Here is a 27,831-nt window from a genome sequence, read left to right on the forward strand (position 1 = left end):
ATTTGTTGTTTCATTTCTCAACATTAATATTGCATTTACATTTGTTGTATTTTATGGGATTTTTCATAAACTAATAATTGCTGTTGAAGCTAGTAAAATTCTGGATCCGTTTGTCTTAACGGCTTGTGAACCACAAAATCTCAGGAAGGCATACCCCTTAAGCCTGTATGGGAATAATGGGAATAGTAGGGGCTTGTCTACACTTGAAATGCTGCAGTGGCACAGATGTGCCTCTATAGTGCTTCAGTGTACACACTACCTACACCAACAGGACGGGATCTCACATCGGTGTAGGTAATTCATGTCTCTGAGACATAGTAGCTAGGGGCTTGTCTACACTTATATTTTATAGCGCTCTAACTTGCTGGTTCAGGGGGATGAAAAATCACCCCCCTGAGCACAGCAAGTCTGAGCACTTTAAAGCACTAGTGTGGACAGGTTCTGAGCACTGGGAGATAATCCCCTCATGGAGTCAAGTACCAGAGGGGTAGCCATGTTAATCTGGATCTGTAAAAGCAGCAAAGAATCCTGTGGCACCTTATAGACTAACAGACGTTTTGGAGCATGAGCTTTCGTGGGTGAATACCCACTTCGTCAGATGCATGTAGCGGAAATTTCCAGGGGCAGAGATATAGATGCAGGCAAGCTAGAGATAATGAGGTTAGTTCAATCAGGGAGGATGAAGCCCTGTTCTAACAGTTGAAGTGTGAAAATCAAGGGAGGAGAAACTGGTTTTGTAGTTGGCAAGCCATTCACGGTCTTTGTTAATCCTGAGCTGGTGGTGTCAAATTTGCAGATGAACTGAAGCTCAGCAGTTTCTCTTTGAAGTCTGGTCCTGAAGTTTTTTTGCCGCAGGATGGCCACCTTAAGGTCTGCTATAGTGTGGCCAGGGAGGTTGAAGTGTTCTACAGGTTTTTGTATATTGTCATTCCTAATATCTGATTTGTGTCCGTTTATCCTTTTCCGTAGCGACTGTCCAGTTTGGCCGACGTACATAGCAGAGGGGCATTGCTGGCATATGATGGCATATATTACATTGGTGGACGTGCAGGTGAATGAACCGGTGATGTTGTGGCTGATCTGGTTAGGTCCTGTGATGGTGTCGCTGGTATAGATATGTGGGCAGAGTTGGCATCGAGGTTTGTTGCATGGATTGGTTCCTGAGCTAGAGTTACTATGGTACGGTGTGCAGTTACTGGTGAGAATATGTTTCAGGTTGGCAGGTTGCCTGTGGACGAGGACTGGCCTGCCACCCAAGGCCTGTGAAAGTGTGGGATCGTTGTCCAGGATGGGTTATAGATCCCTGATGATGCGTTGGAGGGGTTTTAGCTGGGACTGTATGTGATGGCCAATGGAGTCCCGTTGGTTTCTTTCTTGGGTTTGTCTTGCAGTAGGAGGCTTCTGGGTACACGTCTGGCTCTGTTGATCTGTTTCCTTATTTCCTTGTGCTGGTATTGTAGTTTTGAGAATGCGTGGTGGAGGTTTTGTAGGTGTTGGTCTCTGTCTGAGGGATTAGAGCAGATGCGATTGTACCTCAGTGCTTGGCTGTAGACAATGGATCGTGTGATGTGCCCGGGATGGAAGCTGGAGGCATGAAGGTAAGCATAGCGGTCGGTAGGTTTTCGGTATAGAGTGGTTTTAATGTGACCATCACTTATTTGCACCGTGGTGTCCAGGAAGTGGACCTCCTGTGTAGATTGGTCCAGGCTGAGGTTGATGGTGGGGTGGAAGCTGTTGAAATCGTGGTGGAATTTTTCCAGTCTCCTCCCCATGGGTCCAGATGATGAAGATGTCATCAATGTTGCGTTGGTAGAGAAGGGGTGTGAGTTGTCGAGAGCTGAGGAAGCGTTGTTCCAGGTCAGCCATAAAAATATTGGCATATTGTGGGGCCATGCGGGTGCCCATAGTGGTGCCACTGATATAGAGATATATATTGTCATCAAATTTGAAATAGTTGTGTGTGAAGATAAAGGCACAGAGCTCAGCAGCCAGTTGTGCTGTGGCATCATCAGGGATGCTGTTCCTGACAGCTTGTATTCCATCTGTGTGTGGGATGTTCGTGTAGAGAGCTTCTAGTCCATGGTGGCTAGGATGGTGTTTTCTGGAAGGTCACCAATGCATTGTAGTTTCCTCAGGAAATCAGTGGTGTCACAGAGATAGCTGGGAGTGCTGGTGGCATAGGGTCTGAGGAGGTGGATTACCAGGAGTGCTGCGAGAGCTCTCTTCCAGTGCTTGTGCGTGACCACACTGGCACTTCAAAGCGCTGCTATGGGAGCGCTTCCGTGGCAGTGCTTGGAAGTTTCTAGTGTAGACATACCATAGGTCAAGGAAAGAACAGTGAGGGTTAAGTCAGTTTAACTATGCCACTCAGATGTGGATTTTTTCACACCCCTGAGCAATGTAGTTGAGACAGCTTAATTTTCTAATACAAACAATGCCTCAAATAAAAGAACTATTGTCTTTTTAAATGTGTTTAAACATCACTTTATTACTTCACATTAGCTAAATTTATCTCCCTTAAGTCAATTTCATCTCTTGCTAGCTATCCTAGGCCTTGTCTACACTAATATGTCATGCAGTGTACCATTTGTTTTTCCTAAAATGACTTCACACAAAAGTGCTCCAAGTGGCTTGTAAAAATGGTAAATATCATTTAGAATAGCCTAAATTTCAGCCTGAAATATTTTGATCTAACTGAGGGGACAGAATTGCTGGTGTGTTTCAACTAGTTCTTCCATTACAGCCCTACAATTCACCTTCAGCCTTCTGAAATCTCTTGGAATTCACTGCTTCTGGAAGCTGTGCCACGAACTGTGGCATAGGTACTTAGAGGAAATTGTTACTGAGGCTATGTTTACACTTCCATTTATGTCAGCAAAACTTATGTCGTTCGGGTGTAAATATTCCACCCCTTCAGCAGCACAAGTTATGCGGGCATAAGCTCTAGTGTACGCAGCTGTTTCGGCAGGAGAGCTCTGCCATTGGCATAGAGTGGCTACATGAGAAATTTTACAGCAGTGCAGCTGCATTGGTACAGCTCTCTAGACACAGCCTGAGATTGTTTAGAGTAGTGCTCCTGTTGATGTAGGGTAGACATGCACAAATTCTTAAGTTATTTCAGTATGTTTAATGTGGACACACTGAATTGTTTGTGTTTACATGAATTTAGTAGAAGATCACTTACAAACTGTTGATTTCTCTAGTGGAGGCAAGGCCATAGGATTTTCTTTAGTATTTATTGTCATAGTATTTAAACACTTCCTGTAAACTAAATCAGCATGGTGAAAATCCCTAGTGAATGATGAGTTTTCTGCTCCTGCTATACTCCTGGGAGAGTCTGCCTGCAGAGTATTAATCATCTTGCCAGTTATGGTAGGAATGTTTTACTGAAGAGGAGCGTCTTTCAGCATGCCCTGAAATTAATTACGATTTGGATTAATCTTATTGCTGAAAGTTTACTGTTACTAATACTGCCCCAACTAAGACAAGTCATGATAGTAAAAGGTAATTAGGCTAGGACAGTTTCCTGGGAGATGTCCCACTAAAGTTCTCCTGATTAAATGTGTCCCAGATAAGAACAATATATTGTAACATTTGATGTTTATGCACCAGTTTCTGCAATGGAGGAAAGCAGCTAACTAGAACATCAGATGTAACAGTTGTGGAGAGCTGGGGAATTGTACGGTACCCCTGGAGCAGGTTACTGTTCTTAAAAAAAATCCATGATAGGCTCTTCTATGTCCATACAGAAAGGACAGGGCTTTACTTTTTTTAAAATGTCTTGTGGGGAAAATAATAAAATTCATGCAAGAAACTGCATGGAACTCAAATTTATATAATTTAAGAATGAAGGCCAGAGCCATTCTTGCCTACAAGACTTTAACCTTGACATCAGTGAGCATATGATGCCAAATCTGATAAGCAGGCTGCTAAGCCATTCTCTGCATCACAGCCTAAATGCACCATTAGTCTGTAGATCAAATACTAAGCTTGAAAAACATACCCAGTACTTACTAGTCCAGGTAATAAATCTAATTATCAGCGAAACTTTGCCAATTTCACCAAATCACATGCCCCTTGCTTGTCAGGTACCTCTTGTGACTGAAGATCCTGGTTTCCTCTGAGTTTGAACTTGGATCTTCTAATTAAGGTTACTTCTCCCACCCACAAATGCCAGGTAAAACAATTTATGCTGCCCTTCTCAATGCTGGCAATTTCTCATTAACAGTCAGTTATGCTAAGTCCACAGTGAGGTTGCACGAGGACTCGTACACAGAGAGTCTCCCTTTACTGTCATAGTAGTGGCTAAGGTTTCCTGCCTCTTGGACTGATCTCCAGCTTACCTGAAAAAGGGAGCAGGGAGCTGAGAAGCACGGATGGCTGCAGCCAATCTGAAGACCAACAGCAGTGAGACTCCTGCCTGCATCACTACGACAACATAAGAATGACCATGTGGGTCAGACCAGTGGTGCATATAGCCCAATATTTTGGTCTATTGACAGTGGCCAGTGCCAGATGCTTCAGAGCATGAACAGAACAGGGGGATTATGGAGTGATCCCATCCCCTATTGTCCACTTCCAGGTCCTGGCAGTTCAGAGGTTTAGGGACACCTAAAGCGTGGGTTGAGTCTCAGACTGCCATGGCTAATGGCCATCAATGGACTTATCCTCTATGAACTTACTTAATTCTTTTTTGAACCCCGTTACATTTTTGGCCTTCAAATCGTCTTCTGGCAACGAGGTCCACAAATTGACTGCATTGTATGAAGTAGCACATCCTTTTTGTTTGTTTTAAACCTGCTGCCTATTAATTTCATTGGGTGACCCCTGATTCTTGTGTTATGAGAAGGGGTCAATAACACTTCTCTCTTCACTGTCTCCACACATTCATGATTTTATGGACCCCTATCATATGCTCTTTTTTTTTGAAGTTGAACAATCCCAGTCTTTTTATTCTCTCCTCATATGGAAGCTGTTCCATACCCCTAATCATTTTTGTTGCCCTTCTCTGTACCTTTTTCAATTTTTATATATATTTTTGGGATGGGGCAGCCAGAACTGCACACAGTATTCAAGATGTGGGACTACCAGGGATTTATGTAGTGGTATTTTTGTCATATTTTCTTTCCCTTTTCTAGTGTTTCCTAACATTGTTAGCTTTCTTGATTGCTGCTACACATTGAGTAGCTCTTTTCTGACAACTATCCTTGATTATTCCAAGATTTCTTTCGTGTCTGGTAATGGTTAATTTAGACCCCGTGATTTTGTGTGTGTGTAATGTAATATATATATATATATATATATATATATATATATATATATATATATAAAAAAAAAATAAAATATGGGGTTGTTTTCCAGTATGAGTTACTTTGCTCTTATCAACACTAAATTTCATCTATAATTTTTTTGTTGTCTGGTCACCCAGTTTCATGAGATTGCTTTGTGTAACTCTTCTCAGTCAGCTTTGGACTTAACTCTCCTTGAGTAATTTAATATTGTCTGCAAACTTTACTACCTCACTCTTTACCCCCCTTTTCCAGGTCATTTATGAATATGTTGAACAGTCCTAGTCCCAGTACAGATTCCTGGGGGAATCGTGCTACAGTATTCCTACTTTCCATTGTGAAAACTGATGGTTTATTCCTACCATTTGTTTCTTATCTTATAACCAGTTACTGATCCATGAGAGGACCTTCTCTCTTAGCCCATGACTGATTACTTTGCTAAAGAGATTTTTGGTGTGTAACCTTGTCAAAGCTTTCTGAAAGTTCCAGTATGCTATTTCAGCTGAATCATCCTTTTCCTCATGCTTGTTGAATCCCTCAAAGAGTTCGAATAGATTGGTGTGGCATGATTTCCTTTTACAAAAGCTGTGTGGACTCTTCCCCAATGTAACATGCTCCTCTGTGTCTGATAATTCTGTTCTTTACTATAGGTTCAACCAATTTGCCTGGTACTGAAGTTAGTCTTAGTGGCCTGTAGCTGCCAGGATCGCCTTTGCAACATTTTTTAAAAATAGGCGTTGCATTAGCTATCCTCGAGTCGTCTAGTAAAGATGATGATTTAGGAGAGGACTTCTGTGTGTGGAGGTCCTTTGCTGACAGTACCCACTCCAAGCAGACTCAGGCTTTTTTCCTGCTACTGTTTCTAGCTCCTGTTATAATTCTTCATGCCTCCTTTTCGCCTGCATGCACCACTGTTTTTTCTTTGTTCTCCTCATCCCCCAACCTATCAATACTTATTTTTTTTAAACTGTTATTTTATATTTATAAAATTAGAAATTGTGGCTGCAAATGATTTTGGAATGTGATCACAAAGGGATATTTTAAGTGGCAGCAAAAACTTTTGGCTGGTTATAGGGTTGTGCGTGGTGGCGTAGATTGAAAATCCTTGTTTGAAACTGTAGACGACGCAAATAGTTCTATTTGAAAATTCTATATACATATGTGAGTAAACTTTCAATGCTTATAATTTCAAATCCACAAACAGTTTCCTTCAAGGTGGGCTTCTTAGATTTCAGTGAGATCGATACAAATCAATTTTGATCAAACTTGTGGTTATTGTCTGGTTATGCATATGTGAAACATTTGATGAAGCTGTTTGAGTTCTACCTGTATAACAACAACTCTCAAACATAGCTTACTGTTTCAAAAATTAACTTGTGCTGAAGTGAACCATGGAAAACTTTCAGTGCAAACATTCATTTCTCAAGTTATGAGCAATTGGAAAAGGAGGGAACGCGAGGGCTGGGCTGCAAGGGAAAACCTGCTGCAACTTAACTTCAGTGGATGCTGTCAATTTTGTTGTAATGTAAGCCAGAAGAAGTTAATCAGATCCAGAGAAATTTGATGACTAAATACTTAACAAAAATATTAGTTTACCTCTTGTAGCCTGTCAGCTTCTGTGGCTTCTAAATAAGAGTCCCTGTACTCTGCTGTTGAGCTGCTGTTTGTCTTGCTCATCAGAGTGGATTTGATTTAAATCATGATTTAAATAACTAGTCAAGAAGGCTCAATTTAATCCTAGATTTCTACCTAAAAGTGCATTCTTGCTGGTTGTTATAACCTTAATACATATTCTTCACAACTCAGATAGATGTAGGTTTCATTTTTAGAAGGTGCACACTATATATTTTTAAACAGTGATTTATTTTGAAAACTTTTCAGATTTGTTTTACAGCTGTATCAGGAAATGAATGATTGGTTATTTCATTCGCCAAAGGTAAATGAAGCAGATAGTTTAAGTCCAACCACTTAAATATCTCCAGTTCAACAGGTTAATTATTAATATTTGGAGGATTTTTTTTACCATGCTGTATTAGGAAGAGAACATCACCAGACAGACATTTAAATTGTTTTAGTTAACTAAAACAACATTATGTATTCTGGATTTTTTTCTTCAACAGAAAACATAAAATATTTTAACAAAACAAACATTAATTTTTTAATTTAGTTAAACATTCAAGTTTTTAAAAATCAGATTTGTTTTTGTTAAAATTGTTTAACTAAAATATTTAAATGAAATATTAAAAAACACACAAATTAAAATAGACTATGTCAGCCAGGTCAACATGAGAAACTTAAAATATTGGCTTCTCCAGCTAAATCAGTCATCTTCACCTCCATTTTCCTGTTTGTTCATAATCTGGAAAAGAAAAACAAGCTTTCCTGCTTTTCCAGGTCCCAAATGATTTCTCGGTTTGGAGTGAATTAATCCAAAGGAAGAAAATATTCTTTCTACACTGGCAGAAGAAGCTACTGCTGTTAAAAGCAGGGCTTTGGAGCAGAGCCTGGAGCTGGAGCGGAGCCAGAGCACAGCTCCAGAAGCCCTGGTTAAAAGTGAGAGAGTATCACTTCAACAGTCTCTGAGGCCATGTCTGCACTTACAGTTTTGCAGCGCTGGTAGTTACAGCTGTGTTCGTACAGCTGTGTAGGGCCAGCTGCAGTGTGGCCACACTGACAGCTACCAGCGCTGCAGTGTGGCCACATTTGCAGCACTTGCAGCGCTGTTGGGAGTGGTGCATTCTGGGCAGCTGTCCCATTTTGGCGCTGTGGCTTGTGGGAAGGGGAAGGAAGTGTGCGGATCTTTCCGCTTCCTGTTCCAACGCCCCGTGGTGCTTTGCTGCACATTCCGAGCAGTTTGGCGGCATTGTGAGTCTGCAGCGCGATTTCTGAGATTTCTGTTACAAATGGAGCCTGAGCTGCTGAGGACCTTGCTGATGAATGTTGCCAGCACATCACACCTGGCAGTGGAGCTATTCCTTCAGCTGCAAAGTGACAGTGAGGAGTCAGACGATGATATTGAAACACCTGACGCTCAAGACACTCAATTGCTTGTGGCAGTAACAGACGTGCTTAGCACCGTGGAACGGCGCCTTTGGGCTCGGGAAACCAGCACTCAGTGGTGGGATCACGTCGTCCTGCAAGCATGGGATGACGAGCAGTGGCTGCAGAACTTTCGGATGAGAAAAGCCACTTTCATGGGACTGTGTGCTGAGCTCGCCCCTACCCTGCGGCGCAGGGACACGAGATTGAGAGCTGCCCTGGCAGTGGAGAAGCGGGTGGCTATTGCAATCTGGAAGCTGACAACTCCAGACAGCTACCGATCGGTGATGAACCAGTTTGGAGTGGGAAAGTCCACAGTTGGAATGGTGCTGATGCAAGTTTGCACAGCCATTAATCGCACTCTGCTAAGAAGAACTGTGACTCTGGGGAACGTGCAGGACATTGTGGATGGCTTTGCACAAATGGGTTTCCCTAACTTTGGAGGGGCAACAGATGGGACGCATATTCCTATTCTGTCCCCACCCCACCTGGCATCAGAGTACGTTAATCGCAAGGGGTATTTCTCCGTGGTTCTGCAAGCGCTTGTGGATCACCGTGGGCGTTTCACTGATATTTGCTCAGGATGGCCTGGAAAGGTGCATGATGCACGCATCTTTCGGAACAGTGCCCTGTTCAGGAGGTTGGGGGCCGGGACTATTTCCCAGACCGGAAGATCACAGTAGGAGACGTCGAAATACCCACTGTGATCCTTGGAGACCCCGCTTACCCCTTAATGCCACGGCTCATGAAACCGTATACAGGGAAGCTTGACAGGAGCAAGGACCGGTTCAACTACGGGCTGAGCCGGTGCAGAATGACTGTGGAGTGTGCTTTTGGCCGTTTGAAAGGGCGCTGGAGGTGTCTTTATGGGAAGCTAGATTTGGGGGAAAGCAGCATCTCCGCTATTATATCCGCGTGCTGTACCCTCCATAATATTTGTGAAGGGAAAGGTGAAAGATTCAGTGAGGAATGGACCTCCGAGGTTCGACGCCTAGAGGATGAATTTGCACAGCCAGAGAGCAGGGCTACTAGAGAGGCCCAGGAAAGGGCTTCAAGGATTAGGGAGCCTTAAGGGAGCAATTTGATGCTGAGAGCCAACAGTAATGTTTGGTGCCTTTGCTGTGCTCCTTTCTACCTTGGGGTACAATATTTACCACTTCCTGCAATAATAAAACGTATTGTAAAAGCCATAAAATCCTTTATTCAAAGTACAGTACATAAAAGGCCAGGGGGGTTAGGGTGGTGGACTGTATATTCAGAGGTTTGAATATGTCCTGTTCGGATTACTGTTCAATGTCTGCTGCACTTCAGGATTACTATGCTGCAGAGTAATGGGGGTGGAGTGCACAGGGTAAGAATTATAGTTATCAGGGCTGGTAGGTGATTGTACAGGTGTTGGGGGCAGCTGGGGGTAATAAGAAACTGGCTGCTGGAGAAAGATGTTCTGTGCAAATACTGGGGAACAAGAAAGAGAGCTTTGGGAGGGGTGTGGGTTATACCACGGTACAGATCTGCCTGCATGGCTACAAGAGACTCGAAAGACTCAATTTGGCGAGCCAGGAGGCTTATCAGGTGCTTTGAGGTTTTTTTGGTAGCCAATTCCTTTCTCCTGCTTTCTGTTTGCCTCCACTCATACATTTTCTCTCTCCATTCCTGCGTCTTCCTACTTTCTCTGTTGTAGTGGATCATAACTGCTTTGATCAATTCTTCTTTTGATTTTCGCGGATTTTTTCTCAAGTTCTGCAAGCGACGTGAGGCCAGTGATCTGGCTGCATTAGTCAAGGTCACTAAAAAAAACATAGATAGAAACATGTAATACACAGAGGCTACATTGTTTATTATCACACAGTGAAGGAGTTTTTAGACTTTTTCTAGCATCCTTCCCACATACCTAACATAACACAGAGAGGCCAGGGAAGCGAAGGCATGGCGAGCAATGGGGTGAGTGTTTCTGCCCCGACTGCACCTGGGAGGGGGAATTGACCGATGGGTCACTGGGGTTTATCTGCACTGGATACAGGAGGTAGCTGGTGTCCTGCACAGGGGACAGTAGTGAACAGGAAGGTGGCGAGCTGCTGGTGGAGGGGGTGGTCCGCGTAACTGCCGGCCTGCTGGTGGGAGGGGGGGAAACGCACAGCTGGGCTGGCTGCTTGCTGGAAAGGTGTGGGGAGAGACCGGAGCGCACTGCGGGGCTGGCTGCCTGCTGGAAAGGGCGGGGAGACCGGAGCGCACTGCGGGGCTGGCTGCCTGCTGGAAAGGGCGGGGAGACCGGAGCGCACCGCGGGGCTGGCTGCCTGCTGGAAAGGTGGGGGGAGAGACTGGAGCGCACCGCGGGGCTGGCTGCCTGCTGGAAAGGTGGGGGGAGAGACCGGAGCGCACCGCGGGGCTGGCTGCCTGCTGGAAAGGGGGGGGAGACCGGAGCGCACCGCGGGGCTGGCTGCCTGCTGGAAAGGTGGGGGGAGAGACCGGAGCGCACCGCGGGGCTGGCTACCTGCTGGAAAGGTGGGGGGAGAGACCGGAGCACACCGCGGGGCTGGCTACGTGCTGGAAGGGGGTGGGGAGACCGGAACGCACCGCGGGGCTGGGGGGGTGACCGCGAACCTGACGCCCTGCACTCAAATATCCCTAAATTCTCAACAGGGTTTGCTACTGCCAGATATATCACTGCTACGTGTTACCTGGGAAGAGAGGGTGGGTCTTCTACAGCAATGTAGATTCCGCCTTGGCCCCTATGCAGCTTGCCTGTGTGCAGCCATGGTCCCCCCACCCCTCGCTGCACAGTGGATCGGACGAGTTAGCCATATCGGGACAAGGACCATGGTGGCTCTCCCTATAAACTTGCGAAAGCACATTGCCCACGCTCTGGCTGCAACTTTTCAAGAGATTACCGAGGCAGATTACAGAGACGTCATAGAGCAAATCAATGGGCTATTCCACGTTTAGGCATGCATGCAGGCAGCCATAACCCCAACCCTCCTCTCCCAAAACATAAAAATCTGCTTACCCCGAGCACGCTCCTCAGCTTCTTCCTCACCAGCAACTTCCAGCTGCTGCGACTGGCTAGCCTCCTGGCTTGAGAAGAGCTCTTGGCTGCATGCCTCCTGGGACTCCGGGGTGTCTCCCTCCACCCCAGTAGCCTCACTCTCGGCTTCCTCTACACCCTCCCCCACTTCTCCCTGCTCTGAACTCTCCATCGTGCTCCTAGGATTGGCAGTGGGGTCACACCCAAGTATGGCATCCAGCTCCTTGTAAAAACAGCAGGTTGTGGGGGCAGCTCCTGAGCGGCGATTTCCCTCACGGGCTTTGCAGTAAGCACTCCTCAGCTCTTTTATTTTGACCCTGCACTGCAACGCGTCCCGTTCATGGCCCCTTTTCAGCAAGGACTGTGATATCTGCCCATAGGTGGTATAATTTCTCCGGCTGGAGCGCAGCTGTGCTTGCACAGCTTCCTCACCCCAAACACTGATGAGGTCCTGCAGCTCGGAATTGTTCCATGATGGGGCTCGTCTGGGGTGTGGAGGCATGGTCGCTGATTGATTGAATGATTGATTGCACTCTACACCTGGCTGAGCAATCAGGAAGAGGATTTTTAAAATTCCTGGGGCATTTAAAGGTGGGGTCAGCTGAGCCCAGGGCAGTGGAGTGTGCATGATTACCAGAGAGGCTTCTAAGGTATGCTGGGATACCTCCTTATACCCCGGAGGTCAATAAAAGCGCTGGTGGGCGTCCACACTTGCTGACCAGCTCTGGATCACCAGCGCTGGAATCCCTACATCCCTGCAACCAGGGAGTTGCAACGCTGGCCGTGCTTTGCAAGTGTGGCCACATCCTAAGTTGCAGCGCTGTAACCCCCTCACCAGCGCTGCAACTCTCTAGTGTAGCCATGGCCTGAATCCAAGTGCCTAAGTGACTTCCACCAGTTCACTGTGTGACTTTCTTTAAAATATCATCAGCAAACAGATATTTCTTGAATGATTCTTATTCCCAAACTGGGTCTCTTTAACAGCCTGCTGCAATTTCAAGTTTTCCCTTCTAGTGAGAGAATAGTGTATGGTAGATCTCAAATCAATGAAGGCTACATTCAGACCTCAAGACATCTGGAATATGCTGCTCAAAAAGTTTCACTTTTTGTTTCTACTACCTGTCCCTCCCTTCTCACGTTTATCTCCAGACTTCTTCTCCTTGTCCAGATATATCTCCTTGCCCAACAATCATCTGTTGATTAAACTTTTTGAAACTTTGCACTTTTAGAGAGAGGTAAGGGATTGACTCTGTGTACACAAATTTGTAGAGGAACAGTTGAGGTCTGTTATTTCTCACCTCTAAATATTTATTTATTTATTTATTTACTGTTGACACGTGATCTTTGGAGACACAAATCCATAGTTTGAGAACTACAAAAGTAAGCATCTCTGGGGGTATCTTCTAGACTGAGTATTGAGTCCCATTCGGTAAATAGAAAGATTCACCTAAATAATCTGTACAGAAGCCCCTGGAACTCCATAATATTGGATCCCTAATCCATGAACTATTGGAACTTGTTTACAAAACTTTTCTTAAACATTACATGAATATATTGTCTCATACTGTAGAATTAGAATTTATAATCCATATTCCATGATGAGATCTTTGAGCTATACTGTATCTCAGTGGTCCCCAGCGTTGCGCCCGCTGGGGCATTTATGTGCGCCCACCTAGTGCCCAGCAGAGGAGAGAAGCCTTGGCCCCACATCTGACGGGGACAGAGAACTCAGGCTGTGAGCGCAGTGTTCTCTGTTCCCAGCAGGCATGGGGCCCGCCTTGTGCCTAGCAGGGGAGACAAGCCACAGCCCCACGGCTGCCTGGAACAGAGAACTGTGGGGCTGCGGGCGCCGGTGTTCTCTGTTTTCGCAGCTTCTCTCCAGCTTCTCTCTGGATTTATATATTATGTTATATTAAATATGATGATTTTCGTATTATTTAATGTACAAATACAAAATAAGCCTTGAAAAATTGTTGGCGCCCGCCACACTCTTCTGAAAACATGAATGTGCTACTGATCACAAAAAGGTTGGGGACCACTGCTGTATCTTATCTAAAACTAGTTTTAGATAGGTTTTTCCTGAAAAAGTATTTTATCAAAAAAAAAACCTGATTTTAAATTTTAAAAATCCAATTAAAAAAAAAAAAGATTTTTATCCACCCTGTTGTTCATATATGTTCCTGAGAATAATCTTTTAGTCAAAACATCTTTTCACTGCTCATTGTTCTGTTCTTTAGATATGACAGTTTTGGGTCAAAAATATTAATTCTGTTCATTAATTTTAATCTGAGTGACAATTGTCTTCGTATGAACTTCAATCATCTGTGCTCAAAGGTGGTTATATATTTCAGGGTTTTCTTTATAGTTCAATTACCAAATAGTTTCTGTATTATGTAATAAAACTTGATCATCTTTTAAAATAATAAACTCTTCCACATAATCAGTTCAAATTTTATTAATAGGCTCTTGATTTTGTTTTTTAGAATTCTTTTGAAGTTGTATTTTTTTTCCTGATTCTGAAGTACATGGTCGACCACATTTGCCCTCATTTGCTTATCTGAAAACTGTTTCTGATGGCAAATTTCTCTCATTCTTAACATCACTGAGGCCTTGTCCATGCACACAAATTGCACCAGTTTAATTACAATTGTTTTAAAATCAGTTTAATTATACTGGTGGACATGTGCATTTGTTTTCAACTAGTTTATATTGCTTTCAAAAGTACTTTAAAAGTAAAGTATTTAGGGAGCAAATCTGACTAAAGTGACAATTTATAGTAACTTTTCACAGTAAATAATCACTCCTTGATCAAAGAGTAGATTAAAATCATTACATAAACTCATCTTAAAGTGACAACTTAATCTGGTTATGGGGTCTAATGGTTGCAAATAAGATTTATCTTGATTTTTCCTTGATCTGTCTTTGTGCTGATTATTCGATGATGAAAGAAAATAGAATTTGTCATGTTTCTGACAGTAATTTTATCTAATTATCTTCTAGTCCAGTTACAACCCAGGGATCACAACAAACACAGCAACTACAGAAGCATTATGGCATTACCTCACCTATCAGTTTGGCTTCCCCCAAGGAGATTGACTGTATACTTACCCAGAAATTAATTGATACCCTAAAGCCCTTTGGTGTGTTTGAAGAAGAGGAGGAACTGCAGCGCAGGTGAGTGAATGCTACAGTAGTTTTTTTCTAATGTTAAAGTGTATTTCAGTGAAATGAAAAATCATATTTAAATTTTGTTTTCAAAATTAACAACGTTATTGGAAGAGTCTGGACTCTTTCTTCTGAACAGTAGGAATCAGTGAAAAATCCCTCAGAATTCAGAGCTCTAACAGTTTTTTAATGTCCCCGAGTTAAGGCTAGTCTTGTATTTGGGAGTGTTAGTTTATGTATTCCCTTACTTCTAGTATTACTCTTTTACTTTCCTCTATACCAGGGATAGGCTACCTATGGCACATGTACCAAAGGCGGCATACGAGCTGATTTTCAGTGGCACTCGCACTGCCCGGGTCCTGGGGGGGCTCTGCGTTTTAATTTAATTTTAAATGAAGATTCTTAAACATTTTAAAAACCTTATTTACTTTACATACAACAGTAGTTAAGTTAATGTTATAGACTTGTAGAAAGAGTCCTTCTAAAAACATAAAAATGTATTACAGTAACTCCTCATAGACTTTAGGGTCAGAAGGGACCAATATGATCATCTAGTCTGACCTCCTGCACAAAGCAGGCCACAGAACCCTACCCATCCACTTCTATAACAAACCTCTAACCTATGTCCGAGTTATTGAAGTCTTCAAATTGTGGTTTGAAGATCTCAAGCTGCAGAGAATCCACCAGCAAGTGGCCCATGCCCCACGCTGCAGAGGAAGGCGAAAAACTTCCAGGGCCTCTGCCAGTCTGCCCTGGAGGAAAATTCCTTCCCGACCCCAAATACGGCGATCAGCTAAACCCTGAGCATGTGGGCAAGACTCACCAGCCAGCACTCAGGAAAGAATTCTCTGCAGTAACTCAGATCCCATCCCATCCAACATCCCATCACAGACCACTGGGCATACTTATCTGCTGATAATCAAAGATCAGTTGCCAAAATTAAGCTCTCTCATCATACCATCCCTTCCGTAAACTTATCAAGCTTAGTCTTAAAGCCAGATATGTCTTTTGCCCCCACTGCTCCCCTTGGAAGGCTATTCCAGAACTTCACTCCTCTAATGGTTAGAAACCTTCGTCTAATTTCAAGTCTAAACTTCCTAGTGTGCAGTTTATACCCATTTGTTCTTGTCTCTACATTGGTACTAAGCTTAAATAATTCCTCTCCCTCCCTAATATTAATCCCTCTGATATATTTATTAAGAGCAAGCATATCCCCCCTCAGTCTTCTTTTGGCTAGGCTAAACAAGCCAAGCTCTTTGAGTCTCCTTTCATAAGGCAGGTTTTCCATTCCTCGCATCATCCTAGTAGCCCATCTCTGAACCTGTTCCAGTTTGAATTCATCCTTCTTAAACATGGGAGACCAGAACTGCACACAGTATTCCAGATGAGGTCTCACCAGTGCCTTATATAATGGTACTAACACCTCCTTATCTTTGCTGGAAATACCTCGCCTGATGCATCCTAAAACTGCATTAGCTTTTTTAACGGCCATATCACATTGATGGCTCAGTCATCCTGTGATCAACCAATACTCCAAGGTCCTTCTCCTCCTCTGTTGCTTCCAACTGATGTGCCCCCAATGTATATCTAAAATTCTTATTATTAATCCCTAAATGCATGACCTTGCACTTTTCACTATTAAATTTCATCCTATTACTATTACTCCAGTTTACGAGGTCATCCAGATCTTCTTGTATGATATCCCGGTCCTTCTCTGTGTTAGCAATACCTCCCAGCTTTGTGTCGTCCTCAAACTTTATTAGCACATTCCCGCTTTTTGTGCCCAGGTCAGTAATAAAAAGGTTAACTAAGATTGGTCCCAAAACTGATCCTTGAGGAACTCCACTAGTAACCTCCTTCCAGCCTGACAGTTCAGCTTTCAGTACGACCCGTTGGAGTCTCCCCTTTAACCAGTTCCTTATCCACCTTTCAATTTTCATATTGATCCCCATCTTTTTCAATTTAACTAATAATTCCCCATGTGGAACCGTGTCAAATGCCTTACTGAAATCAAGGTAAATTAGATCTACTGCATTTCCTTTGTCTAAATAATCTGTCACCTTCTCAAAGGAGAGCAGGTTGGTTTGGCACGATCTACCTTTAGTAAAACCATGTTGTAACTTTTCCCAATTACCATTGACCTCAATGTCCTTAACTATTTTCTCCTTCAAAATTTTTTCCAAGACCTTACATACTACAGATGTCAAACTAACAGGCCTATTGTTACTCGGATCACGTTTTTTCCCTTTCTTAAAGATAGGAACTATGTTAGTAATTCTCCAATCATACGGTACAACCCCTGAGTTTACCAATTCATTAAAAATTCTTGCTAATAGGCTTGCAGTTTCATGCGCCAGTTCCTTTAATATTCTTGGATGAAGATTATCTGGGCCCTCCGATTTTGTCCCATTAAGCTGTTCAAGTTTGGCTTCTACCTCAGATGTGGTAATGTCCACCTCCATATCCTCATTCCCGTTTTGTCATCCTTCCATTATCCCTAAGCTCCTCATTAGCCTTATTAAAGACTGAGGCAAAGTACTTATTTAGATATTGGGCCATGCCTAGGTTATCCTTAACCTCCATTCCATCCTCAGTGTTTAGCAGTCCCACTTCTTTCTTTGTTTTCTTCTTATTTATATGGCTATAGAACCTTTTACTATTGGTTTTAATTCCCTTTGCAAGGTCCAACTCTACATAGCTTTTAGCCTTTCTCACTTTATCCCTACATGTTCTGACCTCACTAAGGTAGCTTTCATTGCTAATCCTACCCTTCTTCCACTCCTTTTAGGCTTTCTGCTTTTTCTTAATCACCTCTCTGAGATGCTTGCTCATCCAGCTTGGTCTACAACTCGTGCCTATGGTTTTTTTTCCCCTTTCTTGGGATGCAGGCTTTCTGCAGCTGCGACTTAAAGTAATTCCAGGCCTCCTCCGCATTTAAATCCACAAGTTCTTCAGTCCAATCCACTTCCCTAACTAATTTCCTTAATTCTTTAAAGTTAGCCCTTGAGAAGTCGTCAACCCTAGTCCCAGATCAATTTTTGTTTATCCTTCCATCTAGTTTGAACTGAATTAGCTCATGATCACTCGAACCAAGGTTGTCCCCTACAACCATTTCTTCTATGAGGTCCTCACTACTCACCAAAACCAAATCTAAAATGGCATCCCCTCTTGTTGGTTCTTCAACTACTTGGTGAAGAAATCCATCTGCTATCACATCCAGAAAAATCTGAGCCCTGTTATTCTTACTAGCACTTGTCCTCCAGTCTATATCTGGGAAGTTAGTCTCCCATGATCACACGTTTCCCATTACTGTTTACTTCATTAAAAACATTAAAGAGGTCTCTATCCATATCCAAATCAGATCCCGGTGGTCTGTAGCACACCCCAAGCACTATCTCAAGGGAGGCTCTAGTAGCTTTCTTTCCCAATGTGATTTTTGCCCAGACAGACTCTGTCTTATCCATTCCATCACTTCTTATTTCTTTACAGTTAACCTCCTCATTGATGTACAATACTACTCCACCACCTTTACCTTTATTTCTGTCTTTCCTAAACAGCACATAGCCTTCAATACCTGTACTCCAGTCATGACTACTATTCCACCATGTTTCTGTTATCCCTATAATATCCGGTTTCACTTCCTGCACCAGTAGCTCTAGTTCTTCCATTTTGTTACCTAGGCTCCTTGCATTAGTGTACAGACATCTTAATTTTTGCCGTTTGGCTTCACTGACATTCTTTACCCTATTAGGCACAGACTTTCTACCACCAGCATCACCTGTTAGTCTGGTATCTACACTACCCTTCCTCCTTATGTCAATTCTTCTGTCCACGGCTGTATCCCCTCTTACTTTGTTTTCTTCCCTCTCAAGGTTAAATTCCGGCGTGGAGATCTCCTGGACATCTCCCAACCATCTCCCCCAAATTCCTAGTTTAAAGCTCTCTTAATCAGTTGGGTGAGGCTCCATCCTAGAAGTCTATTTCCCTCCTTACTCAGGTGAAATCCATCCCGAGAGAACAGTCTTCTGTCCATAAATGCTTCCCAGTGGCCGTACATCCCAAAGCCCTCCTTATAGCATCACTGCCTGAGCCATCTGTTGATTGCCATAATCTTGTCACACCTTTGTTGCCCTTCTCTAGGAACCGGCAGAATCCCACTGAAGATCACCTGAGCCTCAATTTCCTTAAGCGTCTTCCCCAGTCTGGCATAGTCTCCCTTGATACATTCCAGCGAGAATCTAGCCGTATCATTCGTTCCCACATGGACAATCAATGGATTCTTTCCCGCTCCCGCTAGGATCCTTTTCAGCCTCAGGTCCACATCCTGTACCTTAGCACCCGGCAGACAGCACACCCTTCTGTTCTCCCGATCAGCTCTAGTTACAGGCCTTTCTTTCTTCTCAGTAAGGGTCTCCAATCACGTAGACCTGCCTTTTCCTGGTGACAGTGTGATTCTCTGGTCTATCCCCTGCACCCACTGGCTGCAAGTCCTCTCGATTCCTATTCACCCTTGCAGTCCTCCTGGGGCTTATATTTGGTGTTGCCTCCACCGACTCCTCTCCATCTCTTGTAGGACTAACAGCTCTTCTCTTTTTCCTTGCCCTCGCTCCTTCAGCGACCACCTGCTGTGCCCCTTCTTCATTTTCCAACTCTGCAAACCTGTTCTTTAGTTATATTTCTCCTTCACTGGCCCGTCTTTTCCTCTGCCTGGTTCTCTTAGTCACATGTTTCCACCGTCCACTTTCCTCACCCAGCAGTCTCTCCTCAGAATTCTTTGGTCCTGCTTCCGTCTGAAAGTCTGAGCTTATGCCTTCACCCCCCTCGTGTCTGTGCTCCATCATCTACTCGAACCCCCTTCTAAACTCGACCAGAGTTTCCACCTGCATCTCCAGTCCTCGGATTTTTTCTTCCATCAGCTCTATCAGGCGGCACTTCATGCAGACAAAACTATTTTCATGTACCCCTTCAAGGATCATGTACATGCCACAGCTGCCACATCCAGTCATCCTCACTGTGTCTTTCACTGCTACCTCTGTATCAGTCATAGCCTTCCCATCTAAAACCTGGTAGTCCAAGAAACACAACACACCCGAAACCCCAACAGGCACCAGAACACTGTCAGACCTCCACCCACTCCCTTTACTAGCCTGTCAGTTCCTCTGCCTTAGTCTCCCCCGCAACTTCCCCCAAGAGAACTCCCTCTGAAACTCCCCTGTTTACAGCTCTGTTTGCTGGCTGCTGTGCCGCTGCAGCTGGCCTCACTTAAAGTCATCCCAGTTAACGTTGTTTCTTTGTTACGTTGCTGATCAACTGGGGAACATGCTCGTTTAAAGTTGTGCAATGCTCCCTTCTAGTTGTTTGGCAGCCGCCTGCTTTGTCCACTGCTTCCAAGAAGAGCAGCCCGTTGTAGCTAGCTGGTGGGGGCTTGTAACCAGGGTGGACCGGCAGCCCCCTTATCAGCTCCCCCATCAGCTCCTCGCTCCCCTAAGTTGCCTGTGCTGCAGCTATCCAGCAGGCTAGCAATTGGCAGTTCAGTAGTCCCTCCCTCCACTGCCATGTGCTGCTTCCGCCCTCTGCCTTGGAGCTGCTCCCAGAGACTCCTAGTTGCTGTGCAGGGGGGAATGAGGGAGGCTAATGTCAAGGTGTCCCCCTCCATTCTGCTCCCACACCACACTTATCCCTTCTCTGTAAAGAGCAGGGAGGACGGAGAGAGACAGAGAGAGCCTGGGGCAGCAGCTGCTGACTCAACTTCCTGATCCACTTAAAAAGACAATGCACTTAAGCGTGGGTCACCTTACTTAAAAGGGCAGTGTGCATCTCTCTCTCTCTCTCTCTCCCACACAAGGTGTGTGTCTGTCTCTGTCTGCTATCATTCTCCCCTCCCTCGTGTTCGTGCTGCCTTGTGTGAGAGGATACATTAACAACAGCTGGGGGGAGGGAGGGATAGTTCAGTGGTTTGAGTGTTCACCTGCTAAACCCTGGGTTTAAGTTCAGTCCTTGAGGGGGCCACTTAGGGATCTGGGGCAAAATCAGTACTTGGTCCTGCTAATGAAAGCAGGGGGCTGGACTCAATGACCTTTCAGGGTCCCTTCCAGTTCTATGAAGTAGGTATATCTCCATAATATATATCTGTGTGTTAACCCTTGAGGGCTCAGCCAAGTGCTGGTTCATCATTTAGCAATAAAGCATTCCCTGAGAAATATTCCTTCCTTTTCCACTCTCTAACTTTACCACCTCAACCAAGCTTCACAATCATCATAGCTGTGAAGAGTATTAAATTGTTTAATACTTACACTGTGTGTATATCTATATAATATATAATTTTTTTTTCTGGTGAAAAAAATTTCCCTGGAATCTACCCTCCACCCCACTCTCTCTTTCTCACATTAATTCTTATGGGGAAATTGGAGTCACTTAACGTTGTTTCACTTAGTCACATTTTTCAAGAACATAACTACAACGTTAAGCGAGGAGTTACTATACTGGTACGCGGAACCTTAAAGTGAATAAATGAAGACTCAGCACACCACTTCTGAAAGGCTGCCTACCCCTGCTGTATACATCTCGTGTTAAAACTTTCTGAAACTTAAGTCTTTCTACTTTTCATTACTGCAGGAAATGTGAACCTGAGCAAATGATAGAAAGTTCACATGTTTGGGATGCACACACTTAAAAATCTGTGTACAGTTCATGCCTATGTGTATCCCAAAGAGCCCTTATTGGCTCAAATTAATGAAATAGTTGTTTGTTCAACTAGAGTAACAAAAATAGTGGAAATATTTGCAGAATATATTCAATTCTGTAGCTGTATTAAAACAGATAAGATCTGCGATTAACTTCCAATGTACCCTATTTACCTTTTTATGTAATGGTGATCAAAATCTTAGTAAAACCCATTAATTTGCTATAATTGTATTGTTTGTGAATTCTGATATTGTATCAACAGGATTCTAATTTTGGGAAAGTTAAATAATCTGGTAAAGGAATGGATACAGGAAATCAGTGAAATCAAGGTATGGATGTATTTTCCTTGTAGAGTTACTTTTATTAAAATTTCTTGCATACAAGATAATTCCAGCATGTATTCCTAGTTCAAGAGATGTATTTCACTTAATCCCTAGAGTCTTAGCTCACTAGAAAATAAAAGTAAGATTAATAGTCTTGATTTCACTTTTAGTAAACATTCACTAGATAGGTGTGCAAGACTGAAACTTCTGTGTTAATAGATGTTCAGAGATTTTATATTTAGCTGCTGCTTAGTTTTCAAATCGGAGGGGGGAGCTATTCATCTACTCAAGTGGAACTGGAATTTATTACATATTCTTACTAAAAACTGAATTTTAACTTCATGCTTAAAATTATCAACACACTTTTTTATCTGATCATTTGAACTGGTGTTTGGGAGTAATAAAGTTCTTTTGAGACTGAGATAAATATATATTGTGATAGAGCAAAATATAAGATCTTATAGTTTACATTGAGCTATTTTAACTTTTCCTGTGAAGCTTAACTCTTCAGAACTTACTTCAATTGGCACCTAATTACAATTTTCATTGTTACTTTCTTAGTGCAGTAATGGTTTTTTAATTTTTTTTAAAATGCTCTTTGAAATTGTTGGGCCATATTATTTAAGCTACTCTCATTTTCTAGTTCTTAGAGATACGAACTTGAAAATCACATTTCTGTTTGAATTTTTACATAATATATTTAAGACCAAAGATGACTGTAACTAAAAGCCTTTTTTCAACTTACTTTGTGTATAATTGATATTACTGTTTTCTCTGTATAGTTGGTTTTCCTTATGTGAATGTCTACATTAAACTGAAGAGGAAAACCCTTAAAATAAAAGTGAAAAATGAATGTAAAACCAAAATTGGCAAGTGGGGCTTAGATTGCATGGATTTGGTAGTTTTAAATATTATTCTTGCCCATCTTGTTGATGATTTTTGTCTTGGATACATTTATATTTAGTAAGTTTCTTAGAAGTAAATCACAGTTGAAAGAAATAACTGTACAATATTATAAACATAATTAATGGTTTCATGCACAGTAGATCAGATACACCTTAGTTTTTAATGCAATAGACTGAGTTCCGGTCTCTCAGATGTGCTTAATAGGTTACTACAGCAAGCTTAAGCAGAACACTGTGTCCACAAACCATCTTTCGACCGTTGTTTCCTAAGTAATAGAATGGTTACAACTAGCATCATCGAATTTCTAGCACTATAGTATATATTTGTCACATCATACATGGTTCCTGAGTATCAAGTTATTACCTCTGTCTTCCACCAAATTCCATTATTGTGACCTAGTGTTGATAATTGGATAACTTCTAGCTATTGGTGTATTTCTTTAAAATGAGAACAAACTATCATAACAGGAATAAGCTTTAATATATGCAATTTAACATTTATTTTCTTTGTTTGCATTGTTATGTTTTCTCTTGTAACTTTTGTCCATTGTCTGAATGTCCTTTGCTTATACAATAACTAGTTGTATATTTGCTCCATTAGAATCTTCCACAATCCGTAATAGAAAATGTTGGAGGAAAAATTTTTACGTTTGGATCCTACCGACTAGGGGTGCACACAAAAGGTAAAATTTACCTTGCTGCTTATGGAACAAAATTTATATATTTGACCTAATGAAGTATTTATAAAATGTCATATGTAAGACATTAGAACAGTTACTTTGGTTTTGAAGTATCATGTGGCCATGGTAAGTATATGATTTCATTTGATGCCTTGAGGAGGGAGAGTCAGTTCAAAGTAAGATCCTGGAACCCTTTTTGTTCAGGGTCTGGGAGGTAAAAGGGCTAAGTTACAAAGAGATGCATATAATTTTGTTGTGTGAGGAGTGAGTATATCTGGGTTCTCAGGACTTTAGTGTACAGTTACTGAAAACTGTTGTAAACCTCCCTTACCAAAGAGATATATGTAGGTATTTTCAATGTGTACAATGGTTGGTAAAGACACATTAATTGTTCCTTTTGGAGCGCATCTTGAAATATCTTATACTTAGATTATAGCTGTATAAAGGATGACTATTGCATTTTTCTTTGTTGATAGAATGTTATGTTGTAGGCTGTTGCTGGTATTCTCTGTGTATTTGTATAAAGTGTCTGTAGCCTCATGGTGTTTATGAACATGTGTTTTAGGAGCTGATATTGATGCATTATGTGTTGCACCAAGGCATGTTGACAGGAGTGACTTTTTCACCTCATTTTATGAAAAACTGAAACTACAGGAAGAAGTAAAAGACTTAAGGGTATGTTGGTCCTCTACCAAAGGGTTGTTAGGACACCAATGGTGTAAAATTAGTAACCAGAAAAAATACAGAATAAATAAGTAAAGCAAAAGTGGTTTACATCTATTAAGAGTAGGAAAGACTGCAGTCAAATCCCACAGGATTCACATCACGATTTTAATTGACATAAACTGAGAATAGCTATCATTTGTCTATTAAAATGGTAGCATCTAACTTCTACTGTGTATTAAGATTTGTCAGTTACTTCTATTTATTGCAATCATTTTGAGTCTGAAGGAGAAGAAATGTCAATAAAATTCTAATGTTGTAGTAATTTAAATTTGTCATTGTGTTATTTGTGGATACTCTTTTTTCCACGTTGAAAATAATACCGAACATTTATTTTTCCAGGCTGTTGAAGAGGCGTTTGTCCCAGTTATCAAACTGTGTTTTGATGGGATAGAGGTAAGGTTTAGCCAGCTGTCTTTGAGTCTGGTTTTACTATAGTCATAATCAAAACATTAACACTTTTAAGGTTCCCTGTGATGCGTGTGTAATTCCTATTAGAGTTATATGTCAAGGCGACTGCTTGTGTGAACTGCCAATCACACAAGGCTGCCTTTTGAATGTAAGTATTAGTACTAATAGAGTCCTTTTTGTCTGCAAGTCAATGACAGATTCTTATGGTGTTTTTTTTAACGAGTACTAGCAAAAATTAACACTTAAATATCCAGTCTTCAAACTCAAAATTACTTCAAAAATTAAATCTCTTGGTAAAAGAGAACAAGGTGATCCTTTTGGTCCCAATATTTTCAAACTCCATTTAACATCTCTGACTAACAACACTGCCACTTTTTGTCTTTGCCTTGGTCTTTTGGTTTCTCCCTTTCTGCTTACCTACTTCAATGAAACACAACTTTTTGCAAGTGGTGGTTGCCTTTTTTTTAGGCCTCTTAGCAGAGATGGTGAGAGTTTCCAGGAATTCATTGTCTTTCAGCACTATTCCTTACAAATTACAGGACTTTTTTTTTTGTTAGGGGATGTTGTATGGACACAAGCAATTGAACTCAAGATAAGATTTATTAAAAACAGAGAAAATAGTAAAAGAGAGTTTGCTGTATTTATATCTAGATTTGCGTTTTAGGTATGATATTTTCAGCTTAGTTACTGAAAAAACAGAAGTGAGTAGCTTACATCTCTTAAAAGTAGTCTCCTCTCTGACCACCTATCAACCCATTAGCTTCCTTTGTTGATAATATACCAACTCTCTGCCTCCAGAGATCTCTTATCAAATCCCTTTGACTGGGTTAGGTAATCCACTGGCAGATAGTTTAGGAGGTTCAGAATCCTTTGCATGGGAACACTCTCTCATCTTTTGCTCTTTTGAATCACAACGCCTCCCCCTGCCCCCAGGTTTAGCTTGGAGTTATGCTCCCTCATCCTGTATCCCTTCTAGTCAGGTCTGTCTCCTACCCCTTGTTATGAGTACAGGAAAAGAATGATTTCCTCCTCCTGCAGCTGGAAAGATTTTCCAAAATAACATCTGTAAAGAAATACAAAAGCCAGAGTCAACAGCAGGAGTGTCAATACCAGTGCCCCAAACTGCAGCAGCTATTGGGATCTCTGACTCACAACCTCAATTCTCAATGCAAGTTTAGTGCCAGGCAAATTATTCACTTCTTTTCTGCAATTCAATGGTATTTGCAAGGAAAATTGTCTCAGACCGGTTTCCCTATTCAACCTCAGGTTAGATGAATTGGGTTGTTTCTTGCATCCTAGAGTTGACTTAGAGGTAATATCATAGGAAGGAGGGCGGATGGTGAGAGCATTTCTTTAACGTTTATTAGTGGTAAACGCATTCAGGCTTAGGCCATTTAGTTTGTGGAAAGAGATTAGTTACCGTAAAGGGAATAAGTGGTTTTTTTTGTCTTGATAGAAAACTTGATTAAAATAATTCACTAAATAACTTGATTGAGGGTTAAAAGTCAATTTTTGGTTTGGATTTTTTTTTTGATTTTTTTTTTAGATTGATATTTTGTTTGCAAGATTAGCACTGCAGACTATTCCTGAGGATTTGGACCTTCGAGATGATAGCCTACTTAAAAATTTAGACATTAGATGCATACGAAGTCTTAACGGTATGTATAAAACTTTGGATTTTTAAGTATCAGTTTCTCTGTCAAGTTAGTGTCTAATAGAATGTGGGGGAGAGAGGCAGTACAATAGGTATGTAGCCGAGTTGCAAAGTTTAAGTGAACTCCTGGTGGTTCAACTTGCCTAGTTTTAAAGTAACTTGTGCAAGCCAATACTATGATATGACATTGAAAAATTGCCTGTTCTTTCTGTTAGATTCTTATGCCTCCTTTTCAAATCACGTCTTAAACATCGAAGCCTAGAAACTTCAAATTGAGTTGGTTGTGGAGGTCTCACCTGCAGCACTAGTCACTTATTCATGAAATATATATATAAGCAGTCTCTTCCATGGCAAATTAGGAATGTCAAAACACTACTGATTTGAGGCCTACCTAGTATCAAGATTACTTGCCAGGTGCTGTCAGACCCTCAATAAATTTGCCAAGTTTTTATAGTTGATCTAACTTCTGAGGTGTAAAATAAGCGTTTTCATTGACATATCAAAATGTTAGCGTAGATGAAAATTGCATTTTTATATAATGCAACTCTGTACCCGGGATCACGTGTTTTGTCACAAAATAGGTATAAAATCTGAAGTGAGGGCTCTTTGGTTTCTGTGGCAAATTGGAACTTCTGACTGCTTCAAATTTTAAAAAATAGGCATTTTATTAGGTTAAAAATGTAATCAGGACAGTATTCCTTGTTCTATTAAAGTCAGTTTTATTTGGCCTTGAAATTTTCAGCACCATTGTGCCTTCTGCTTGTGTGAAATGTCTTGTGAAGGAGCCTTGAACTCCTGGCTCCCACCAACTAGCGTCTCCCTGAGTTTAACAGCAATAGTTGCCACCATACATTAACTAGAGGAGTTTAGCTAAAATTGGTGAAGCAGTTAAAGTTAGTACTAAAATGCATCCGTAAGCTTCAGAGTTGGTACTCCACTGAGTTAATGGTATACACCTCTACCCCGATGTAATGCAGGTTCGCATATAACACGGTAAAGCTCTGACACGCTGCTCTGAGCAGCGTGTTAAGGGTGTCGGGCCAGGCCAGGGCCGAGCGCTTTGATAAGGGGCAGAGGGTCTCGGGGGCGAACAGGGGCTTCACTCCCCCAGGGTCTGGGGGGAAGGAGCTGTGGAGAGGGCACTTTTGGGGACCCCTCAGTCCCAGAGTGGTCCGGGGGATTAGCGGGGGAGGGGGCTTGGGGAAGGGGATCCCCCCCCGCACTCACCAGCAGCAGTGGAAGTGGAGCAGCCTGGCCCCAGCCTGCTCTACTCTGCCGGCTCCCAGCCACAGTGCTCTGCTTCTTGCCGCAGGTGAGTACGGGGAGCGAGGGTATCCTTTCTCCCTGCACTCACTGGCAGCAGGAAGCAGAGCGTGGGAGCTGGCAGAGTGGATTGGGCTGGGGCTACCTCGCTCCACCCGCCGAGCAGGTGAGTGCAGAACCTTTCTCCAGCTGCCCCCCAGTGACATAACTGGGGCCGGGGTAAGGAAAGCAGAGCGGGCTGGGGCCACGTCGCTCCGCTTCCCACCACAGGTGAGTAGGGAGTGGGGGGACATCCTTTCCCCAACCTCCCCGCACTCACCCACGGCGGGAATCGGAGCACCGCAGCTGGAAGCTGGCGGAGTGGAGTGGATTGGGGATGTGCTGCTCTGCTTCCCACCGCTGCCGGTGAGTGCCTGTTGATGCGGGGCTGGATGGGGTCAGAGCAATTAGGGACGGGGATTGTGTAGGGGTGAGGTCCTGGGGGTGATTAGAGAGGGGGGCGGTCAGGGAACAAGGAAGAGGGGGCAAAGCAAGTTTGATATAACAAGGCCTCACCTATAACGTGGTGAGATCTTTTTTGTCTCCCGAGGACTGTGTTATATCAGGGTAGAGGTGTTGTTTATATCTCTGAGCTGTTGTTTGAGGCTGTTCCTTTGCAAACTCACCACTGCAAT

The 27,831-nt window shown here is 42.7% G+C and overlaps 1 protein-coding gene across 4 annotated transcripts in view; it reads left to right on the forward strand.

Moving 5' to 3' along the window:
• The window catches only part of PAPOLA (poly(A) polymerase alpha), a 104,721-nt gene that overhangs the window by 16,742 nt on the left and 60,148 nt on the right, over positions 1-27,831 (forward strand). For all 4 annotated transcript variants that reach the window (XR_007774592.1, XM_050954469.1, XM_050954468.1 and 1 more), the window contains exons 2-7: positions 14,350-14,523; positions 21,461-21,527; positions 23,028-23,109; positions 23,672-23,781; positions 24,172-24,225; positions 25,787-25,898. Coding sequence is in view for 3 of the 4 variants with exons in the window: in XM_050954469.1 (XP_050810426.1) it covers positions 14,350-14,523; positions 21,461-21,527; positions 23,028-23,109; positions 23,672-23,781; positions 24,172-24,225; positions 25,787-25,898 (599 nt within the window). In the remaining variant the exon portion in view is untranslated. The remainder of the gene's footprint in view (positions 1-14,349; positions 14,524-21,460; positions 21,528-23,027; positions 23,110-23,671; positions 23,782-24,171; positions 24,226-25,786; positions 25,899-27,831) is intronic.

The sequence above is a fragment of the Gopherus flavomarginatus genome, chromosome 5 (assembly GCF_025201925.1).
Source record: "Gopherus flavomarginatus isolate rGopFla2 chromosome 5, rGopFla2.mat.asm, whole genome shotgun sequence".
Taxonomy (NCBI): Eukaryota; Metazoa; Chordata; order Testudines; family Testudinidae; genus Gopherus; species Gopherus flavomarginatus.